The sequence below is a fragment of the Homarus americanus genome, unplaced genomic scaffold (assembly GCF_018991925.1).
Source record: "Homarus americanus isolate GMGI-L3 unplaced genomic scaffold, GMGI_Hamer_2.0 scaffold45562, whole genome shotgun sequence".
In the NCBI taxonomy this organism is placed as follows: Eukaryota; Metazoa; Arthropoda; class Malacostraca; order Decapoda; family Nephropidae; genus Homarus; species Homarus americanus.
The window spans coordinates 4,656,617-4,675,165 of NW_024744839.1; the positions used below are offsets into that span (position 1 = coordinate 4,656,617).

General features: G+C 42.8%; 1 protein-coding gene across 1 annotated transcript; it reads left to right on the plus strand.

Annotated features, from left to right (window-relative positions):
• Positions 1-15,728: 15,728 nt before the first annotated feature.
• LOC121878096 (glutenin, low molecular weight subunit-like) lies at positions 15,729-18,245 on the plus strand. Its single transcript, XM_042384087.1, has 3 exons — positions 15,729-15,744; positions 17,563-17,910; positions 17,947-18,245. The coding sequence occupies exons 1-3, from the start codon at positions 15,729-15,731 to the stop codon at positions 18,243-18,245; spliced, it is 663 nt and encodes a 220-aa protein (XP_042240021.1).
• Positions 18,246-18,549: the final 304 nt, after the last annotated feature.

Genomic DNA, 18,549 nt, shown 5'->3' on the forward strand with positions numbered 1-18,549 from the left:
AAAATGTACAGACTTATTAGGATGAATGAACGCACTGGATTATCCTGCTCTGTATGACAATATGAAAAGCTTAATGGAGAGAGAATAAACATTATTTATCTTAACATTAAAAATATCTGTGCCAGCAATACACAGCTGAAACAGTACATCCACCCCCCTCCCCCTCAAGGCTTCCGTGTTGCCCCCAAGCTGGCCTCTCCCTCTCACCACACACTAGCCACCTTCCCCGCACCCACCAATGCCACGTAAGATATTGCACTATACCGGGCCATGCAGCTGACGTAAGGCCGAGGCGATACTCATTCTGTACAACAATACTGCTCTCAGGCTCGTGCTACCCCTGCTGGGCCGTCACGCCTACCACACGATAAAAATCATTCTCCCAGCCTCGCCATGACCCGCGGTGTGTGATAAGGTTAATTAGCAGCGAGGAAGAGGCTGCTTCATAGGACAAAGAGGTGGCCGGAGCCCTCCATGACTTCACCACAAAGACCCACATTGAACACCAAGCGGGTTCTTTAATTCTTCAAGCATCAGTGGTTGCTTGACATCAGGCTCAGCGATGGGGGGCTGCACCGGCTTAAATACCCAACAGTTGAATCGGATGGTCAACTCAGACCCTGAGGGGGAGATCACAAGGTTTATCAGCAACTGCCCCACTTCTTTTCATCCCGGATAACAGACTCACCTTTTTCGAGGCAGCTCTTTGTATCATGAACTATGAGGTACCTGGCCGTGCACTACCCTAGGTCATACATCCTCCAACACCAATAAGTTACTGGATTACGACAACCATCCTAAAAGACAAGTTCACATAAGCCATAAATCCCTCCCTGAATGACTCTTTATGAGAACAAGTAGCTTCCCGTCCTCATGTGTAGCATCCAGTAATCAGGTGAAGGAGAATCCCCCCCCCCCCCGTCACAACCTTTCAGAACTGTTGTAGTGCGTGTATGAAAACCCACTGGGACAACACAACGTGGTGATAGTATTAAACATAATCCAGTGGCCATCACCCGAACTGGAGGGGCTGGGGAGTAAGTCCTCCTCTTTGTGGCGACTTTATACCGGCCACCTTTAACCTCACCTTAGGTACTCGCCTCGACTCCACATGTCCTCTCTGCTGGAAGAGCCTTCATCTTGCCGCCCACACCTACACTGTGTACAAGTGTCTCTGTGACAGTGAATAGGCAGACCAACGAGGCTGCCATGACCCCTGGGAGGCTTCTGGAGGTTGACAAGTGAGGCACATTGGAATTAATGACTACATCAAGAGGGGCCAGGCTGCTGTTAGCTGTACAGTGCACAGATAAACACATCTGACAACTTGTATCCAGATGGGATCACACTGATACCCTGGGAAGATGGAGAACAGCTGGTGTGAGGCTGAGAATGAGTCTCCACCTTGCCTCCTACTCACCTCCCACAGAGTGCAGGAAGGGCGGCAAGCTCGAAGGAAAACCAGGAGATAAAGTATATGACCCTGAACTATGAACTCTGGTTTGGTCCAACAGGATCAAGCGGTCTGGGATACTGGCTGGCACATCCAAGACCTCGAATTCCTGAATGAATTGGGCTCCAGACTCACTGAAGCCACTGAAGACTGGAGATCATCCAGCGCCCCATCACAGCCGTCATACATATAGGTAACAGAAATGTACAATAAAACATATTAAGAGTTCTAAGGGGATGGTAAGAGAAGTTTATTCACAGTTCAGGTGAAACTATTACACTTGTCCATGAACGATTTTTATTCATTCATGTGAAGAGTCTTCTAAAGTAACCCAACTAGAGGTGGCATCCGTGTATATATATATATATTTGTTCTGAACGTTCCCTTAATATCCCATCACCATCAATCCATTCTTGTACATTTCTATTAGACTTTCCCCTCATACATTTAATTATTCACATGAATATCCAAACTTGGCTCTCTCTCTCTCTCTCTCACTGCTGTAGGAGACGTGACCCCATAATTACGACCATCCCCTCATAAAACAGAAAATTATAAAATCATTGAGTAAAATAACAAAGCTATTAGGCAAAAGGCTAATGAGTTAGAGGGGAGACCAGATGCTGGTAATTACTAAGCAGCGAGGAAATATTAGCAAGGTTTTTTAATTAAGAAGCAAATAAGTTTGAGAAAAACAAGTGATATAACAGGGTGAGTCGCTTGGCCTGGGGAGCAGACTGGGGGGTGTTTTATGCCTGGCTGGGGAGCAGACTGGGGGGTGTTTTATGCCTGGCTGGGGAGCAGACTGGGGGTGTTATATGCCTGGCTGGGGAGCAGACTGGGGTGTGTTATATGCCTGGCTGGGGAGCAGACGGGGTGTTATATGCCTGGCTGGGGAGCAGACGGGGGGTGTTATATGCCTGGCTGGGAGCAGACTGGGGGTGTTATATGCCTGGCTGGGGAGCAGACTGGGGTGTGTTATATGTCTGGCTGGGGAGCAGAATGGGGTGTATTATATGCCCGGATGGGGTGCAGACTGGGGTGTTATATGCCTGGCTGGGGAGCAGACTGGGGTGTGTTATATAGCAGACTGGGGTGTATTATATGCCCGGATGGGGAGCAGACTGGGGGTTATATGCCTGGCTGGGGAGCAGACTGGGGTGTGTTATATGCCTGGAAGGGGAGCAGACTGGGGTGTATTATATGCCTGGCTGAGGAGCAGACTGGGGTGTGTTATATGCCTGGAAGGGGCAGACTGGGGTGTATTATATGCCTGGCTGGGAGCAGACTGGGGTATATTATATGCCTGGCTGGGGATGTGTCTGGGGTGTATTATATGCCTGGCTGGGGAGCAGACTGGGGTGTGTTATATGCCTGGCTGGGGAGCAGACTGGGGTGTATTATATGCCTGGCTGGGGAGCAGACTGGGGTGGCCTGGGGAGCAGACTGGGATGTGTTATATGCCTGGCTGGGGAGCAGACTGGGGTGTATTATATGCCTGGCTGGGGAGCAGACTGGGGTGTGTTATATGCCTGGCTGGGGATGTGTCTGGGGTGTATTATATGCCTGGCTGGGGATGTGTCTGGGGTGTATTATATGCCTGGCTGGGGAACAGACTGGGGGGTTATATGCCTGGCTGGGGAGCAGACTGGGGTGTGTTATATGCCTGGCTGGGGGCAGATTGGGGTGTGTTATATGCCTGGCTGGGGAGCAGACTGGGGTGTGTATATGCCTGGCTGGGAGCAGACTGGGGTGTGTTATATGCCTGGCTGGGGATATGTCTGGGGTGTGTTATATGCCTGGTTGGGGATGTGTCTGGGGTGTGTTATATGCCTGGCAGGGGGTGTGTTTGGGGTTATTATATATTAGGGTGAAATCCAAAATGAAAAACACCCGCCTCATATATCAGGTAGAAGAAATTGAGTTTGTTGGGTTGAATAATCGAGGTTGTTGGGTTGAATATAAGTGAAATAAGACTGTGGTTGTTAGGTTGACTATAAGAGATATAAGGGGATTTCTTTGGTATCTCGGTTGACTATATAGATACGAGAGTTTATGGTTGCTAGGTTGGCTATAGCAGAGGTGAAGGGCTGAGGGAGGTGGGTTAAGTATGTGGTGAGTTGAAGGTGGTGGGTTGAGTATGTGGGCTGAGTATGTGGTGGACTGAAGGAGGTAGGTTGAGTATGTGGACTGAGTATGTGATGGGTTGAGTATGTAGATGATAGAGGGAGGTTAGTTGAGTATGAGGTGGGTTGAGTACAATATGCGGTGGGTAGAATATGAGGTGGGTCGAGTTCATTATGTGGAGGAATGATGAATGTAGACTGAGTGAATATCAGTAAAACACGAGACGATTTTAGCACAAAAGCAAAAAAAAAAAATATTTATATATATATTGTATTTTATCAATGTTAAAAGTCAACGGTTAATAACAGTATACAATCATCAAGAAGAATGTGTAGCAATTTCGCTTTCCCCTCACAGCCACTCACCTGCCAGTTTAATTAATAGTAATAGAAAGCTCTCTCTCTAGAAGTGTGCTGTTAATGTATATACTGTATTATTATATAAGTCCTATATTATACAATCATATAACGAAGTCAATATTTTTAAGATTAATATTTTAGTTAGGTTTCATATTAATCTTTTTCCAATCGTGTATAGGTGTTCCTCTACTTACGAACGAGTTACGTTCCTGAGGCTTGTTTGTAAGTCCAATTGTTTGTAAGTCCAATTGTTTGTGAGTCCAAGTTTACTCATGTAGATACCAAACATATTATAAAAAAATATAAGATTATGGATATTTAGTACAGCTATACCCTTTAATACAGCCTTAAAACCTGGTTCACTCTTCTCCTCTTAGGTAATGTTTGTTGTATCTGGAATTTTCTTCAAAATAATCCAGTCTCATCCACATTAAACACCTGTTCTGGCAGGTAAACCCCCTCAGTGATGATGTTTGTATCTCTGAAAGTTTGTAAGTTGAACGTTCTTAAGTAGAGGAGCACCTGTATAGTACTTTCTATTTTCTCCACCCCTTTCTTCTTCCTCATCTCTTACTCCTTCTCCTTCTCCCCGTTTCTTTTCCTCTTCAACCCATCTCTCATCCCTACACCCATGTCTCACCCTATTCCTTCTCTTCTCCTCCCCCCTTCCCTTTCTTTTCCTCCTATTCTTTTCTTCCCCTACCACCCCCTTCCCCCTCCCATTTCTCCCCAGCCCCCTCCGCTTTTTTGTTCCTCCTATACCCATCTTTCTCGTCTCCCCATTCTCCCCACCCCCGTTATCAGTTAGTGGGGCATTAATGTCTGAAGAAATATAATTTTAATTCAGAGAAAATTGATGCAGTAAAAAATCACGGAAATTTTTCAATAAAATACAAAAAAAACCGACTGCAGTAATACCTTTTTGAGGACTCAGGAAAATTTTTTAACGTTGCAGAATTTTACCAGCAATTACACTGATTTCCACTTCATTCTTGAGTTCCTTCCTTCCTCTATCTTTCTTTCTTTCTTTTTCCCGCCTTCCAACCTACATTCCTTCCTTCCTTCCTTCCTCCTCCTCCTTCCTTTCTACCTTCCTTCCTTCTTTCATATACATATAAAAAACGATGGAAATATGTAATAAATTTTATATTACTAAAGAGACACTCGATGAAGGGTGAGGAGGGAGAGGTTAGGTATAAGGTGTACAGGTATAAGGTGTACAGGTATAAGGTGTACAGGTATAAGGTGTACAAGTATAAGGCGTACGGGTATAAGGTGTACAAGTAAAAGGTGTACAAGTATAAGGCGTACGGGTATAAGGTGTACAAGTAAAAGGTGTACAGGTATAAGGTGTACAGGTATAAGGTGTACAAGTAAAAGGTGTACAGGTATAAGGTGTACAGGTATAAGGTGTACAGGTATAAGGTGTACAAGTAAAAGGTGTACAGGTATAAGGTGTACAGGTATAAGGTGTATACAGGTATATAGAGGTATGTGTACAGGAACAAGGTGTAGAGGTATAAGGTGTACAGGAACAAGGTGTACAAGTATAAGGTGTAGAGGTATAGGTGTAGAGGTATAAGGTGTAGAGGTATAAGGTGTACAGGAACAAGGTGTAGAGGCATAAGGTGTACAGGTATATAAGGTGTACAAGTATAACACAGGTATAAGGTGTAGAGGTATATGTACAGGAACAAGGTGTAGAGGCATAGGTGTACAGGTATAGGTATAAGGTGTAGAGGTATAAGGTGTAGAGGTATAAGGTGTAGAGGTATAAGGTGTAGAGGTATAAGGTGTACAGGTATAAGGTGTACAGGTATAAGGTGTACAAGTATAAGATGTACAGGTATAAGATGTACAGGTATAAGGTGTAGAGGTATAAGGTGTAGAGGTATAAGGTGTAGAGGTATAAGGTGTAGATGTATAAGGTGTAGAGGTATAAGGTGTAGAGGTATAAGGTGTAGAGGTATAAGGTGTACAGGTATAAGGTGTACAGGTATAAGATGTACAGGAATAAGATGTACAGGTATAAGGTGTAGAGGTATAAGGTGTAGAGGTATAAGGTGAAGAGGTATAAGGTGTAGAGGTATAAGGTGTACAGGTATAAGATGTACAGGTATATGATGTACAGGTATAAGGTGTAGAGGTATAAGGTGTAGAGGTATAAGGTGTAGAGGTATAAGGTGTACAGGTATATGTACAGGTATAAGGTGTACAGGTATAAGGTGTACAGGTATAAGGTGTACAGGTATAAGGTGTACAGGTATAAGGTGTACAAGTATAAGGAGTAGAGGTATAAGGTGGGGAAATTTCTTGAATCAATTATAGCAGATAGCATCCGATCGCATCTAGAGAAAAGCAAATTAATCTACGACTCTCAACATGGGTTTACAAAGGGAAAATCTTGTCTAACAAATCTGCTAACGTTTTTTAGAAAGTCTTCGAGGTAGTAGATAATGACGAAAATTACGATGTTATTTACTTAGACTTTAGCAAAGCATTTGACAGAGTACCGCATCAGAGGCTTCTGAGAAAAATTAAGGCTCATGGTATCGAGGGGAAAGTTTTAAATTGGATAAAATCATGGCTCGCCGATAGAACGCAGAGGGTCAGCGTAGATGGTGTTAAATCTGAGTGGGGCCGTGTAACCAGTGGGGTTCCCCAGGGGTCAGTACTAGGCCCACTCTTGTTCATAATCTACATAAACGATCTAGATACTGGGATCAGCAGTGACATAAGCAAGTTTGCGGATGACACCAAAATAGGGCGGCAAATTAATTCAGGGCAGGATGCAAATGCATTACAGGAGGATCTAAATAAACTGCAGGGGTGGTCTGAAAAATGGCAAATGAAATTCAACACCAGCAAGTGCAGCGTACTTAATATTGGAAGAACAAATACTTACAATGTATACAGCCTAACAACATCAACCTAGAGAAGTCGACTTGTGAGAGAGACCTAGGGGTACTTGTAAGCCCGGACCTACGGCCTAGAAAACAGAGCGTTAATGTTCAAAATAAGGCAAACAGAGTACTGGGTTTTATATCTAGAAGTGTAAGTAACAAGAGTGCAGAGGTCTTATTGCAACTATATCTTGCGCTAGTCAGGCCACACCTCGATTATGCGGTTCAGTTCTGGTGCCCCTATTATAGAATGGATATCAATTCACTAGAGTCGGTGCAGCGAAGAATGACAAAAATGATTCCGGGACTTAGAAACCTTCCATATCAGGATAGGCTAAAGAAACTTAACTTGCATTCCCTAGAAAGACGAAGAGTGCGGGGAGATATGATAGAAGTATTTAAGTGGGTGAAAGGAATCAATAAAGGGGATATAGATAAAGTTCTTATAATATCCGAGCAGGATAGGACTCGGAGCAACGGATTCAAGTTGGATAAGTTTAGGTTTAGGAGGGAGATAGGAAGAAACTGGTTCACAAATAGGGTGGTGGACGAGTGGAACAAGCTTAGCAACTTTGTAGTAAGTGCGGGAACTCTGGAAAGTTTCAAAAGGAGGCTAGATAGATTCATGGATGATAGAGAGTGGTAGTAACTCTCGACAGGAGCTGCCATGCACAGGCCAACCGGCCTATTGCAGACTCCTTATTTTCTTGTGTTCTTGTGTGTGTACAGGTATAAGGTGTAGACTGTAGAGGTATAAGGTGTACAAGTATAAGGTGTATAGGTATAAGATGTACAGGTATAAGGTGTAAAGGAACAAGGTGTACATAAACACACACGCTACAAACAGATCTCGAACGCTCTAAGGGTCATACAATAAAAACAAAGGAACGAGAACTCTGAACATGGTTCTCTGAGTATGTTTTATTGCAATTTAAATTACTTCTTCTCACCTGTAAATACTGTAAAGACGAGCAACATATATTATTACCAGGTATACCAACCATTCTGAGATGACCAGGTATACCAACCATTCTGAGATGACACGAGCCATAGTCCTCATTCTGAACTCTGTCGTGACCAGCTGTTAGAGAACTGTTTGTAGCGAGTGTACAATCAAAGACAAAAGTTGTGTCGTGGTTTTGTCCGAAGATTAAATATAACTCGTGAAACATTATGAGAGCCCTACCACAAGGCAGAGCGCACCAAAAGTTTAGCTCTTCGGCGTATGTTTCACCAAATTTCACGACACGACTTGTGTCTTTCATTGTACAAGGTGACCAGTTACAGGGTGTACACTGATCTCTGCGTCTGACATCACTTCTTACAGCCTCTACAAAATTTCGTTAAAATTTTATATATATATATATATATATATATATATATATATATATATATATATATATATATATATATATATATATATATATATATATATATATATATATATATATATATATATATAGCTGTACAGTATTTTGCAGGCGGCCACACAATGTGCGCGTCATTTTTAATGTCTGTGTAGCCTGGTGTTGTGTGTGTGTTCTCCCGGCCAACACTGACCAGCGTATTGTACGAGTAAAAAAGTTAAACCTTCTGAAGGTACAGAGGGAACGGCTATAATGCGTTCTTTTTTGGAGCGAGTATTTTTCGCGTCCAGGGAGAGGAAATATATACTGTATATCCCAGAGGAGGAGAGAGCTGTCCCGGGCGTGAGCAGGTCAAAGGCTTAAACACAGAGGTAACAGCAATACTTTCATCTCTTCTTTTGTTTAAATTATTACTCTCTCCTCCAACAGTTGCCTCACCACCAACCAACTCACTCTCTCTTTCACATTATTTACCTTCCACTTATTTGTGGTAAAAATAAACGAATTCATTTCTACCTTCTGCAGCGAATTAAAAAAAACCTCCTGACGGGGATTCTCTCTGTACACATGTATAGGAAATTCGTCGTCTTGCCTCGTGCTCTCCATAGGCCCCTGGTGGAAAATATTTCAATCACAAAATACAGCGAAGAATAAAGCAAAGGTTATATACAAAGTCGGGGGTCAGATGCTTTTTTTTCTCTTCCACTTTTAGTTTTGTTGTTCTTGTGAAGCTGTACCAAAATATTTTCTCTGGCGAGTCGAGCTGTGAATAAGAAAAAATCTCCACTGTGTCACTAAATATTCGACTCCTTTAAACGCCTTTTTAATAGTTTTTATTTTTTTTTACGTAATGTGGATATTAAATTCATAGGGTATTGTAGGTACTGATGACTTGTGGCCACTGACTTAGTTTAACACTGTACACACCATCACCAGGTATATTACACTGTACACACCATCACCAGGTATATTACACTGTACACAACATCACCAGGTATATTACACTGTACACACCATCACCAGGTATAAGATCGTTGCACCGGTCCAAGTATTTTACAAGGTTCACTTATTTCACACCTTAAGACCCTAAGCTTCACCATGTGCACCACGGCGATACAACCATCACGCTGGGCAGATGGTCTCCTCTCTTACTACCACAGCGGCCAAGAATAGTTAAGACGTGTACCACAACTCCCAGCGTATGGAAACTGCTCCAGTCTCAGAACAACATGTGAAAAAGAATTTATTTTTTATGATAATTTTTTTTTAAATTGTCAGATCACCATATGACTGTATGGAAAATTAACTGGAAGGTGTAAGGTTCTTGAAGACTGTGGTACTATAACACTTGGTAACCACTTGGTCACCGAGATATGCTCAATATAAAACTGTCTCCTGATTGAGAGCATCCAAGGAAGGGCTACTAGAAGGGTGCCGACACCCTAACACCAAGGGAGACTTAACAACAACGGTCTAGTTTATAATGTTGAGAGTAACAGATGGACTGAGGTGAATAAGACCGAGTTACGACTACTCCTCTACGAGTCACAGCCAATCCAAAAATATCGGTAATGTGTGTTGGCAGCCGTGTTAACAACAATGTTGTTAACATGTAGACATAATTGTCGGCAACAATAGTGTTGTGAACATTGTGGACAACAGTAACATGCTTCCCGCAGTTGTTGGTAAAACAAATAGGCGTCTGTTGGTAACAGTGATGTGGACTATACATAGCAGGTATAAACCAGCCAACACCCCCCCCCCCCCATCCTCACACACACGCATTCGGGTGGGTTGTGGAAGGTTGTGCCGCACTCCACTTGACGTCCACCTGTACGTTGTTTGGGTCAGCTGGAGTGTGAGTGGGAAGTGGAGTAGTGTTTATTTCAACTCTTGTTTCCACATCGTTGGTTTCTTTTACCCAGACTGTTGCCGACATTATTATCCACCAATGTTACAATCGCGTGACCAACTTTTATGCCAACATTACTGACAGTTGTTGTCCAAAATGTTGACAATAATGTTCCTTACAATGTGGTGTTGGTGTGGCCGCAAACTAAGTAGGCGGCCACACCATCGGAAACATTCTTGGGAAAAACGTTACAGACATTTTGAACGAAAGCTGTCAGCAATGTTAACAACAACGCCAGACACATGGATGCATAAATGTTTGTATCCTTGTTGGCAAATGTGTGGTGCTATTGGTGGTAACATTGTTGTAAACAAAGGTGAAATAAACACTTTACAACACCATGTGGGTGAGTGACCACGCCTTACTGGCAGCAGCCGCAACAGTCATATTATGTGGACAGAAGTACTCGTAGCGCTGTCGTAGAGGACACACGGTTTATGTAGTGAAATATTACGTGACAATATAAGAACATAAGAATGGAGGAAACTGCAGCGGGCCTATTGGCCCATACTGGGCAGTCCCGTTTACACCCAACCCCTATTGCTCATATAAGCATCCAACCTATGTTTGAAGCAATTCAGCGTATTCGAGTTAATGATGATATTTGGTAACTTGTTCCATTCATCCACTACTATGTTTCCAAACCAGTGTTTACCTATTTCACGCCTAAATCACGCCTGCACAAGTGTGGGACAGTAGATGATTTCACTATTTTCTCAGGAGCACATGTGGCCTCTATTGGGGAAATGATGCGGACACTACTGTTGCTAACACTTGCGTCTACTTGTTCACCACGGGGTTGATAACAATGCTACCGTTGGTGTAGATGCACGTGAGGTAGCCCCGTGAGGTAGCCCCGTGAGGTAGCCACGTGAGGTAGCCCGTGAGGTAGCCCCGTGAGGTAGCCAGTTACCTCACGTGGGGGTAGAGAATGTAAATAACACATGGGTGGTCAGTCGTGTGTTGGTTTATGGACAATAATTTATGATACGATTGTGAACATTTGGCGCCACACTTCTCGGTGTCTTCAAAATGTAAATAACATTTTCGATTTCAATGATTTAATTATAGGCTACAAGTGAGAACACACACACACACACACACACACACACACACACACACACACACACCATCATCAATCTCCAGCCTTTACTTCTCACTCCCAGTCAAATCCACATTAATATAACAGGATAAAAATGGATCAGATTTGCAAGGGACGGGGAGATGAGATTCATTGAAACAACCAATATTCTCTCTGACGTCTCCCAGTGTGTGTGTGAGGTGAGGCTGGTTTATTTATGAGGAATCACCTGGACACTGAGCCATTACACACTAGGAATTGAGCCAGAAATTGAAGGGACATGATGATTTATTTACTTTTAAATGGTATTCACTTAGATAATTAAAACAAAAGGTCATTATCTCGATTTTCATCCCTTGCAATGCCATTATACCTTACAAACTCCATAATTCAGTGTTCAATACTCTTATACGGTGTTCCATTGAGAGAACACAGAAGTTTACAAATTCTTTTTCTTTAGATTAAGCACAGTTAGTCTTTTGATTACTTAACCCTTTTGAGTATGATGACTTAACCCCTTGACTACGATGGCTTAACCCCTAGACTACGATGATTTAACCCTTGAGTATGATGACTTAACCCCTAGACTACGATGATTTAACCCATTGAACACTATGACTTAACCCCTTGACTACGACGATTTAACTCCTAGAATATTCTGATTTTGCCCCTTGACTACGATGACTTAACCCCTTAACTACAATGAGTTAAACCTTGAAAACGATGTATTAGATAATTGAATACGACGATTTAAACCCCTTGAGTATGGTGATTTAACCCAGAAACTGCTATGATATAACCCCTTGATTACAGTGAGTTAATACCGTGACAACGATGACTTAACCCCTAGACTATGATGATTTAACCCTCTTGAGTTCCATGATTTGAACGCTTGAGTACTATACCCGAAGCCCTGAATACAATATTATCATACATAAGAATTTAATTTACGGTAAAAGGTTTTCAATTGGGATGATAAAAAAGTTCCCAAACTTTATTCTCCAGCGTTAGCAATCTATCCCAATGGACTTGACTCACTGTATCAAGGAGCGTGAAGTAAGGTGTCTTTTTTTTTTCCAACACTACTCGTCATTTCAGTCACCGCTCCCGGATCGTGGTGGGAGATCAAATGAATAGTGAAAGCTGCCTGGGGAAGGGCGGGGGTATGCTCTTAACCCTCGTCCTGAAAGACTGTTTCCACTCGGTATCAGTGGTCCGCCGGCAAGATGGTCGCTTTATTTATTTCGATCCGACGCTCCGCCCCGCCCACTCCACCGACTACCTGGCCCGTCACAATATTTCTCAGCAGAATGTAACTGTGGTGAAGGCCTTTATCCAACGGCCTGGGTACAGGAGCTGCGCCTACCACGCCATCTCCTTCCTCGATTACGCCACCTCATTCGGTCCCCGTGACTCCTGGCTTTTAATAAAATATTATAAAGATCACCTGTGAACCTTCACCGACCTTACCGTTATCCGCCGTGTGCAATTCCTCTTGACCGAGTTCGTTAACGACGTCAACCTCTCCGTTAAGGCCACATCGGGGGACCACTGCGTCATGCACGACTTCGTTCCTGCACAACGATCATCTGTCCGGCCGAACTGAATCTTCCCACAAGTTCACCCATCCTACACAACGACCAGCTCCGTCAACTGCACAAGTCCTTACCCAAGTTAAACCCATCCTGTACAAAGACCAGCTAACCACGCACGCACGCACACACACACGCACGCACACACACACACACACACACACACACACACACAGGGAGACAGCATTATTCATTCCACAGTATGACGCCTAGTTTTTTTCCCCTCTCGGAGAAATGCGAATGTTAGATTAATGAGGCAATTTAGTGGTCGGAGCACTTTTCTCGGTCTCCTGGAATTATTAATGACTGGGTGAGGAAACACTGACCAGAGGAGAGGTCAGCAGATCCCGTCGTGGTGGAGTCTGTCATAAAGTTAACTACCTCGATTTTATTTCAACATTTTTAATTAATCTGATTAGTCTTTCGATTTTCCACCAGTCAGTCGGTCGGTCGGTCGATCTGTTAGTCGGTCAGTCTGTCGGTCAGTCGGTCGGGCAGTCTGTCAGTCGATTGGGCAGTCGGTTAGTCGGTTGGGCAGTCGGTTAGTCGGTCTGTCGGTCGGTCTAATAAATACACAACGGAGAAGATTAAATAGGGTTCTTAAATTTAAAAGACATAAATACAATGTAAACAAATACATTTTTATATACAAACATAAGTGTTTTTGTTACATAAAAAGTGATGACCCCCACAAGGCAGCAGCCCGACACTGTACCTGTACTCTCCCGCCCTACACTTCCCCCAACTGTAACGTGAGATACTCCTTCTGCAGCTGGATGGACCTCTTCAACATAACACTGACCTAAACACTCAAACCTCCACAACATGACACTGACGTCCCCAACATGACACTGTCCTAAACACTCAAACATTAACAATATGACACAGACCTCCACAACATAACACTGTCCTTAACACCCAATCCTCCACAACATGACACTGACCTCCACAACATGACACTGATCTCCGCAACATGACACTGACCTAAACACTCACGACACTCTTTACACATTCTAGCTTCTCCACAAAACACAGATTGGCTCAACAGTTTTATGGAAGAAAGAACATAATTTATTACCGTATAAAGGATAGAAAAAAAGAAAGAAAGAAAGTGAGATAGTGAGAGAGGCGACTACTACGGCTCCTGGTGATTGTCTCTCTTCACTTTTTATAACTGTATTGGCTCGTTGGAGTTTTTTACCCGGGTGATAACGACGCTACAAAACGTGGCAATACGGGCGGTAAAAAAACTCACACGAGAAGAACAACATCTCTTTAAAGTTGATTATGTACACAGTGTGGTGGCGGCAGTATCCATCATGAGGCTGAATTGGTTAAAGTTACTCTTGTGGGTAATGAGTGAATGGATGGGTCTTGTTTATATGATGTAATTTGCTGTTTTATTTTGATTGAAGCTATAATGTTGTTTGTTGTGATAATGCAATTTAACTATTTAGGTTTAGGTGAGGTGAGGTGACGTGAGGTGAGAGGAGATGAGGTGACGTCAGGTGAGGTTTTTCCATCATATTTTTTTATTCTTGGTGGACTACCGTGTAATCACTAACCTCGTTATACTCATAAAGACCATAGTTGTTGAAGCGCAGTAATAATATCGTAACGTCAAAAACAGTTTAGGTTAGATGAAATTTTCGAAAAAAAAAAAGTTTATACAAATTATTGATATACTGTATAGCAATTTTCTATATTCCTATGAGGGGCAACACCTGTGGTTAGTTAGGTACAGGTGAGCCTTACCCTCGTTAAGGATGATAAATACTGTATGACGCCCACAGGTATCACCCTCACCTCCACCACGCCCCTTGACACATGACCTATTAAGTAATGTATAGGCGGACGCAAGAGTTATAAAGACTGTATGAGAACACACACACGCACACACACACACACACGCACCACAATACACCACACACACACACACACACACACACACACACACACACACACACACACACACACGCACCACACACACACACACCACACACACACACACACACACACACACACACACACACACACACACACACACACACACACACACACACACACCAATTCCACCCTCCCATACACAAACTTTGTCTATAACTCTTATAATCTTCTTCAATCCTTTTTATATTATTGCCTGGCCCCTATTCTATTTTTCTCCCCTCACCCCTCCCCACATCCTTTCGTTCTCACACTCTTATTCATTGACACCTCACACTCTGCCTCCCACACCCGCTCCCCCTCACATCATCCTGTACGCTACATAATTCAGTCTATTCTACACTATTCAATATATCCCCGAGACCATTATTTTGTGTCACTTGTGGGCATTAATTCTGTTTAGGGGGACTAAATTAAATCACATATAATGATATTTAACCTGGCAACTGAAAAATCACTTAGTTAAAACCACAATATCCCGGCAGACTGACTTAATAATGGAGAGTTTAGTTACGTTATTATCAGTATGGGTAGAAGGTGGGGGGGATAAGTGGGTTGTGGGGGGAGGAGGATGGTGGAAGGTGTGGGTGGTAGGGGATGTGAGTTGGGGAGTAAATTTTTTTTCTTTATTTTTACTTAATTTTTTTTCTTTTATGTGTGTGTGTGTGTGTGTGTGTGTGTGTGTGTGTGTAGTGAGTTGAATCAATGAACGAAGTGTACACATGTGTAGATGTACACTGAGTGAGTACACCATGTAGCGAGCGTGTACACAGTGTATACTAACTAACACAAACAGTAATAAATTAGAATGTATACAGATCAGGTAAACCAAACATGTATACAGACCAGGTAAACCAAGCATGTATACAGACCAGGTAAACCAAGCATGTATACAGATCAGGTAAACCAAGCATGTATACAGACCAGGTAAACCAAGCATGAAACAGACCAGGTAGCAACCAAGCATGTATACAGATCAGGTAAACCAAGATGTATGCCAGACTAGGTAAACCAAGCATGTATACAGCATTCAGGTAAACCAAGCGCCGTATACAGACCAGGTATTACCAAGCATGTATACAGATCAGGTAAAACCAAGCATGTATACAGATCAGGTGGAACCAAGCATGATACAGACCAGGTAAAACCAAGCATGTATACAGACCAAAACCAAGCATGATACAGATCAGTAAACTACATGTATACAGACTTCAGGTAAACCATGTATTTATTGGGAAGCAGACCAGGAAACTACATGTATACAGACCAGGTAAACCAAGCATGTATACAGACCAGGTAAACCAAGCATGTATACAGATCAGGTAAACCAAGCATGTATACAGACCAGGTAAACCAAGCATGTATACAGATCAGGTAAACCAAGCATGTATACAGACCAGGTAAACCATGTATGTATACAGACCAGGTAAACCAAGCATGTATACAGACCAGGTAAACCAAGCATGTATACAGATCAGGTAAACAAAGCATGATACAGACCAGGTAAACCAAGCATGTATACAGACCAGGTAAACCAAGCATGTATACAAACCAGGTAAATCCAAGCATGTATATATACAAACCAGGTAAACCAAGCATGTATACAGATCAGGTAAACCAAGCATGTATACAGATCAGGTAAACCAAGCATGTATACAGATCAGGTAAACCAAGCATGTATACAGATCAGGTAAGCCAAGCATGTATACAGACCAGGTAAACCAAGCATGTATACAGACCAGGTAAACCAAGCATGTATACAGACCAGATAAACCAAGCATGTATACAGATCAGGTATACAAATTCGGCTTTAACCAGCTGACAATGTTGGTGGGACGGAAGTACGGACGAACAAACTGACAGTTGGATGGACGGACAGGCAGACAAATTGACGGATGGATGAAATGGGTGGCATTCAACATAATCCAATCCCTTCAACAGACGTCATAAAAAATACAAATAAATAAATAAATAAATAAATATATAAACTATGTCATACAACAAGACCTGTAACTAAGTAAGAGTGCATTTTAACACAACCTGGGGAAGTCCTCCATTACCCTAATCAGCTGTGACAAACAAACACACACACATACACGAACAATTACATACATACGAGAACACACACACACACACACACACAAATAATAGGGGACACCAATTTAATTATGCTCTCTAATGGGACAGGTAGATATGTAGATAATCCCTCACTGAGTCTCTCCCTATTTTGCCTATTTTGTCGTGCAAAGTAATGACTTTTTAATTCGATCTCACGACAGTGCCGGGAGAAAATTGCCAATTTCGTTTAGTTTGCATGTATTATTTTTTAGGGGTTGGGGGGGTGGGGGGTGGGGGGAGGATGGAAGGAAGGAGGAGGAAGGAGGGGAAGGGAGGGGTTCGAAGGAGGGGAGGGGTTGGCGGGAGGAAGGGGGTTGGAAGGGGAGAGGTAAAGGGGAGGTGGAGGGGAAGGGGGAGGCAGAGGGGAGGAAGGGGATACAGAGAAAGGGAAAGGGAGAATGAAAAGGGAGAGGATGAAGGGAGTGGGAAGGGGAGGGAGGGGAATGGAAGGGAGAGATGGATGGAAGGGAAAGGAGAAGGAAGAGGGGGAGAATTTAAGTATTTATGTGAATAAATAATTATTAGTTTTTTCGTTGTTCATTGTTCATTTTTTTTACAAATATGAAGACTGTGACTGTACGTATCTGTCTGTCTGTCTGTCTGTCTGTCTGTCTCTATACCTTTCTATTTTTTATTCCTCTCTCTCTCTCTCTCTCTCTCTCTCCCATTGCCCAAATAATACCTGTAAATAAAGTAGCACCTTCAGGGGAATTCAGTGAAGATGATTCACCAGAGTACAAGTGGCAACAAAAACCAGAGTACAAGTGGCAACAAAAACCAGAGTACAAGTGGCAACAAAAACCAGAGTACAAGTGGCAACAAAAACCAGAGTACAAGTGGCAACAGAAACCAGAGTACAAGTGGCAACAAAAACCAGAGTACAAGTGGCAACAAAAACCAGAGTACAAGTGGCAACAAAAACCAGAGTACAAGTGGCAACAAAAACCAGAGTACAAGTGGCAACAGAAACCAGAGTACAAGTGGCAACAGAAACCAGAGTACAAGTGGCAACAAAAACCAGAGTACAAGTGGCAACAAAAACCAGAGTACAGAAGTAACAGAACCAGAGTATAAGTGGTAACAAAACCAGAGTACAAGTGGCAACAAAAACCAGAGTACAAGTGGCAACAGAAACCAGAGTACAAGTGGCAACAGAAACCAGAGTACATGTGGCAACAAAAACCAGAGTACATGTTGCAACAAAAACCAGAGTACAAGTGGCAACAGAAACCAGAGTACAAGTGGCAACAAAAACCAGAGTACAAGTGGCAACAGAAACCAGAGTACAAGTGGCAACAAAAACCAGAGTACAAGTGGCAACAGAAACCAGAGTACAAGTGGCAACAAAAACCAGAGTACATGTTGCAACAATACTCTGAGCTTAACTGATGACAAAAATATGAGTACAATTAGCAACAAAAACTAGAGTCCCAGCAAAAACCAGAGTACAGTCAGACCATAAATTATTTTTTTAACCCTTCCGTGTCAAACTCTATGACGAAAAGGCGAAAAAAAAATCCTTAAAGAAACTCTGGCGTTTGGGTTTACACAGAGGAAGGAAGGAAGGAAGGAAGGAAGGAAGGAAGGAAGGAAGGAAGGAAGGAAGGAAGGAAGGAAGGAAGGAAGGAAGGAAGGAAGGAAGGAAGGAAGGGAGGGAGGGAGGGAGGGAGGAAGAAAGAAGAAGAAAGAAAGA

Bases quoted from the DNA above. Each gene is read 5' to 3' on its own strand.
- LOC121878096 (XM_042384087.1), top strand. The intron at 17,911-17,946 runs GTAACAGAACCA...TAACAAAACCAG, and splicing joins ACAAAAACCAGAGTACAGAA to AGTACAAGTGGCAACAAAAA.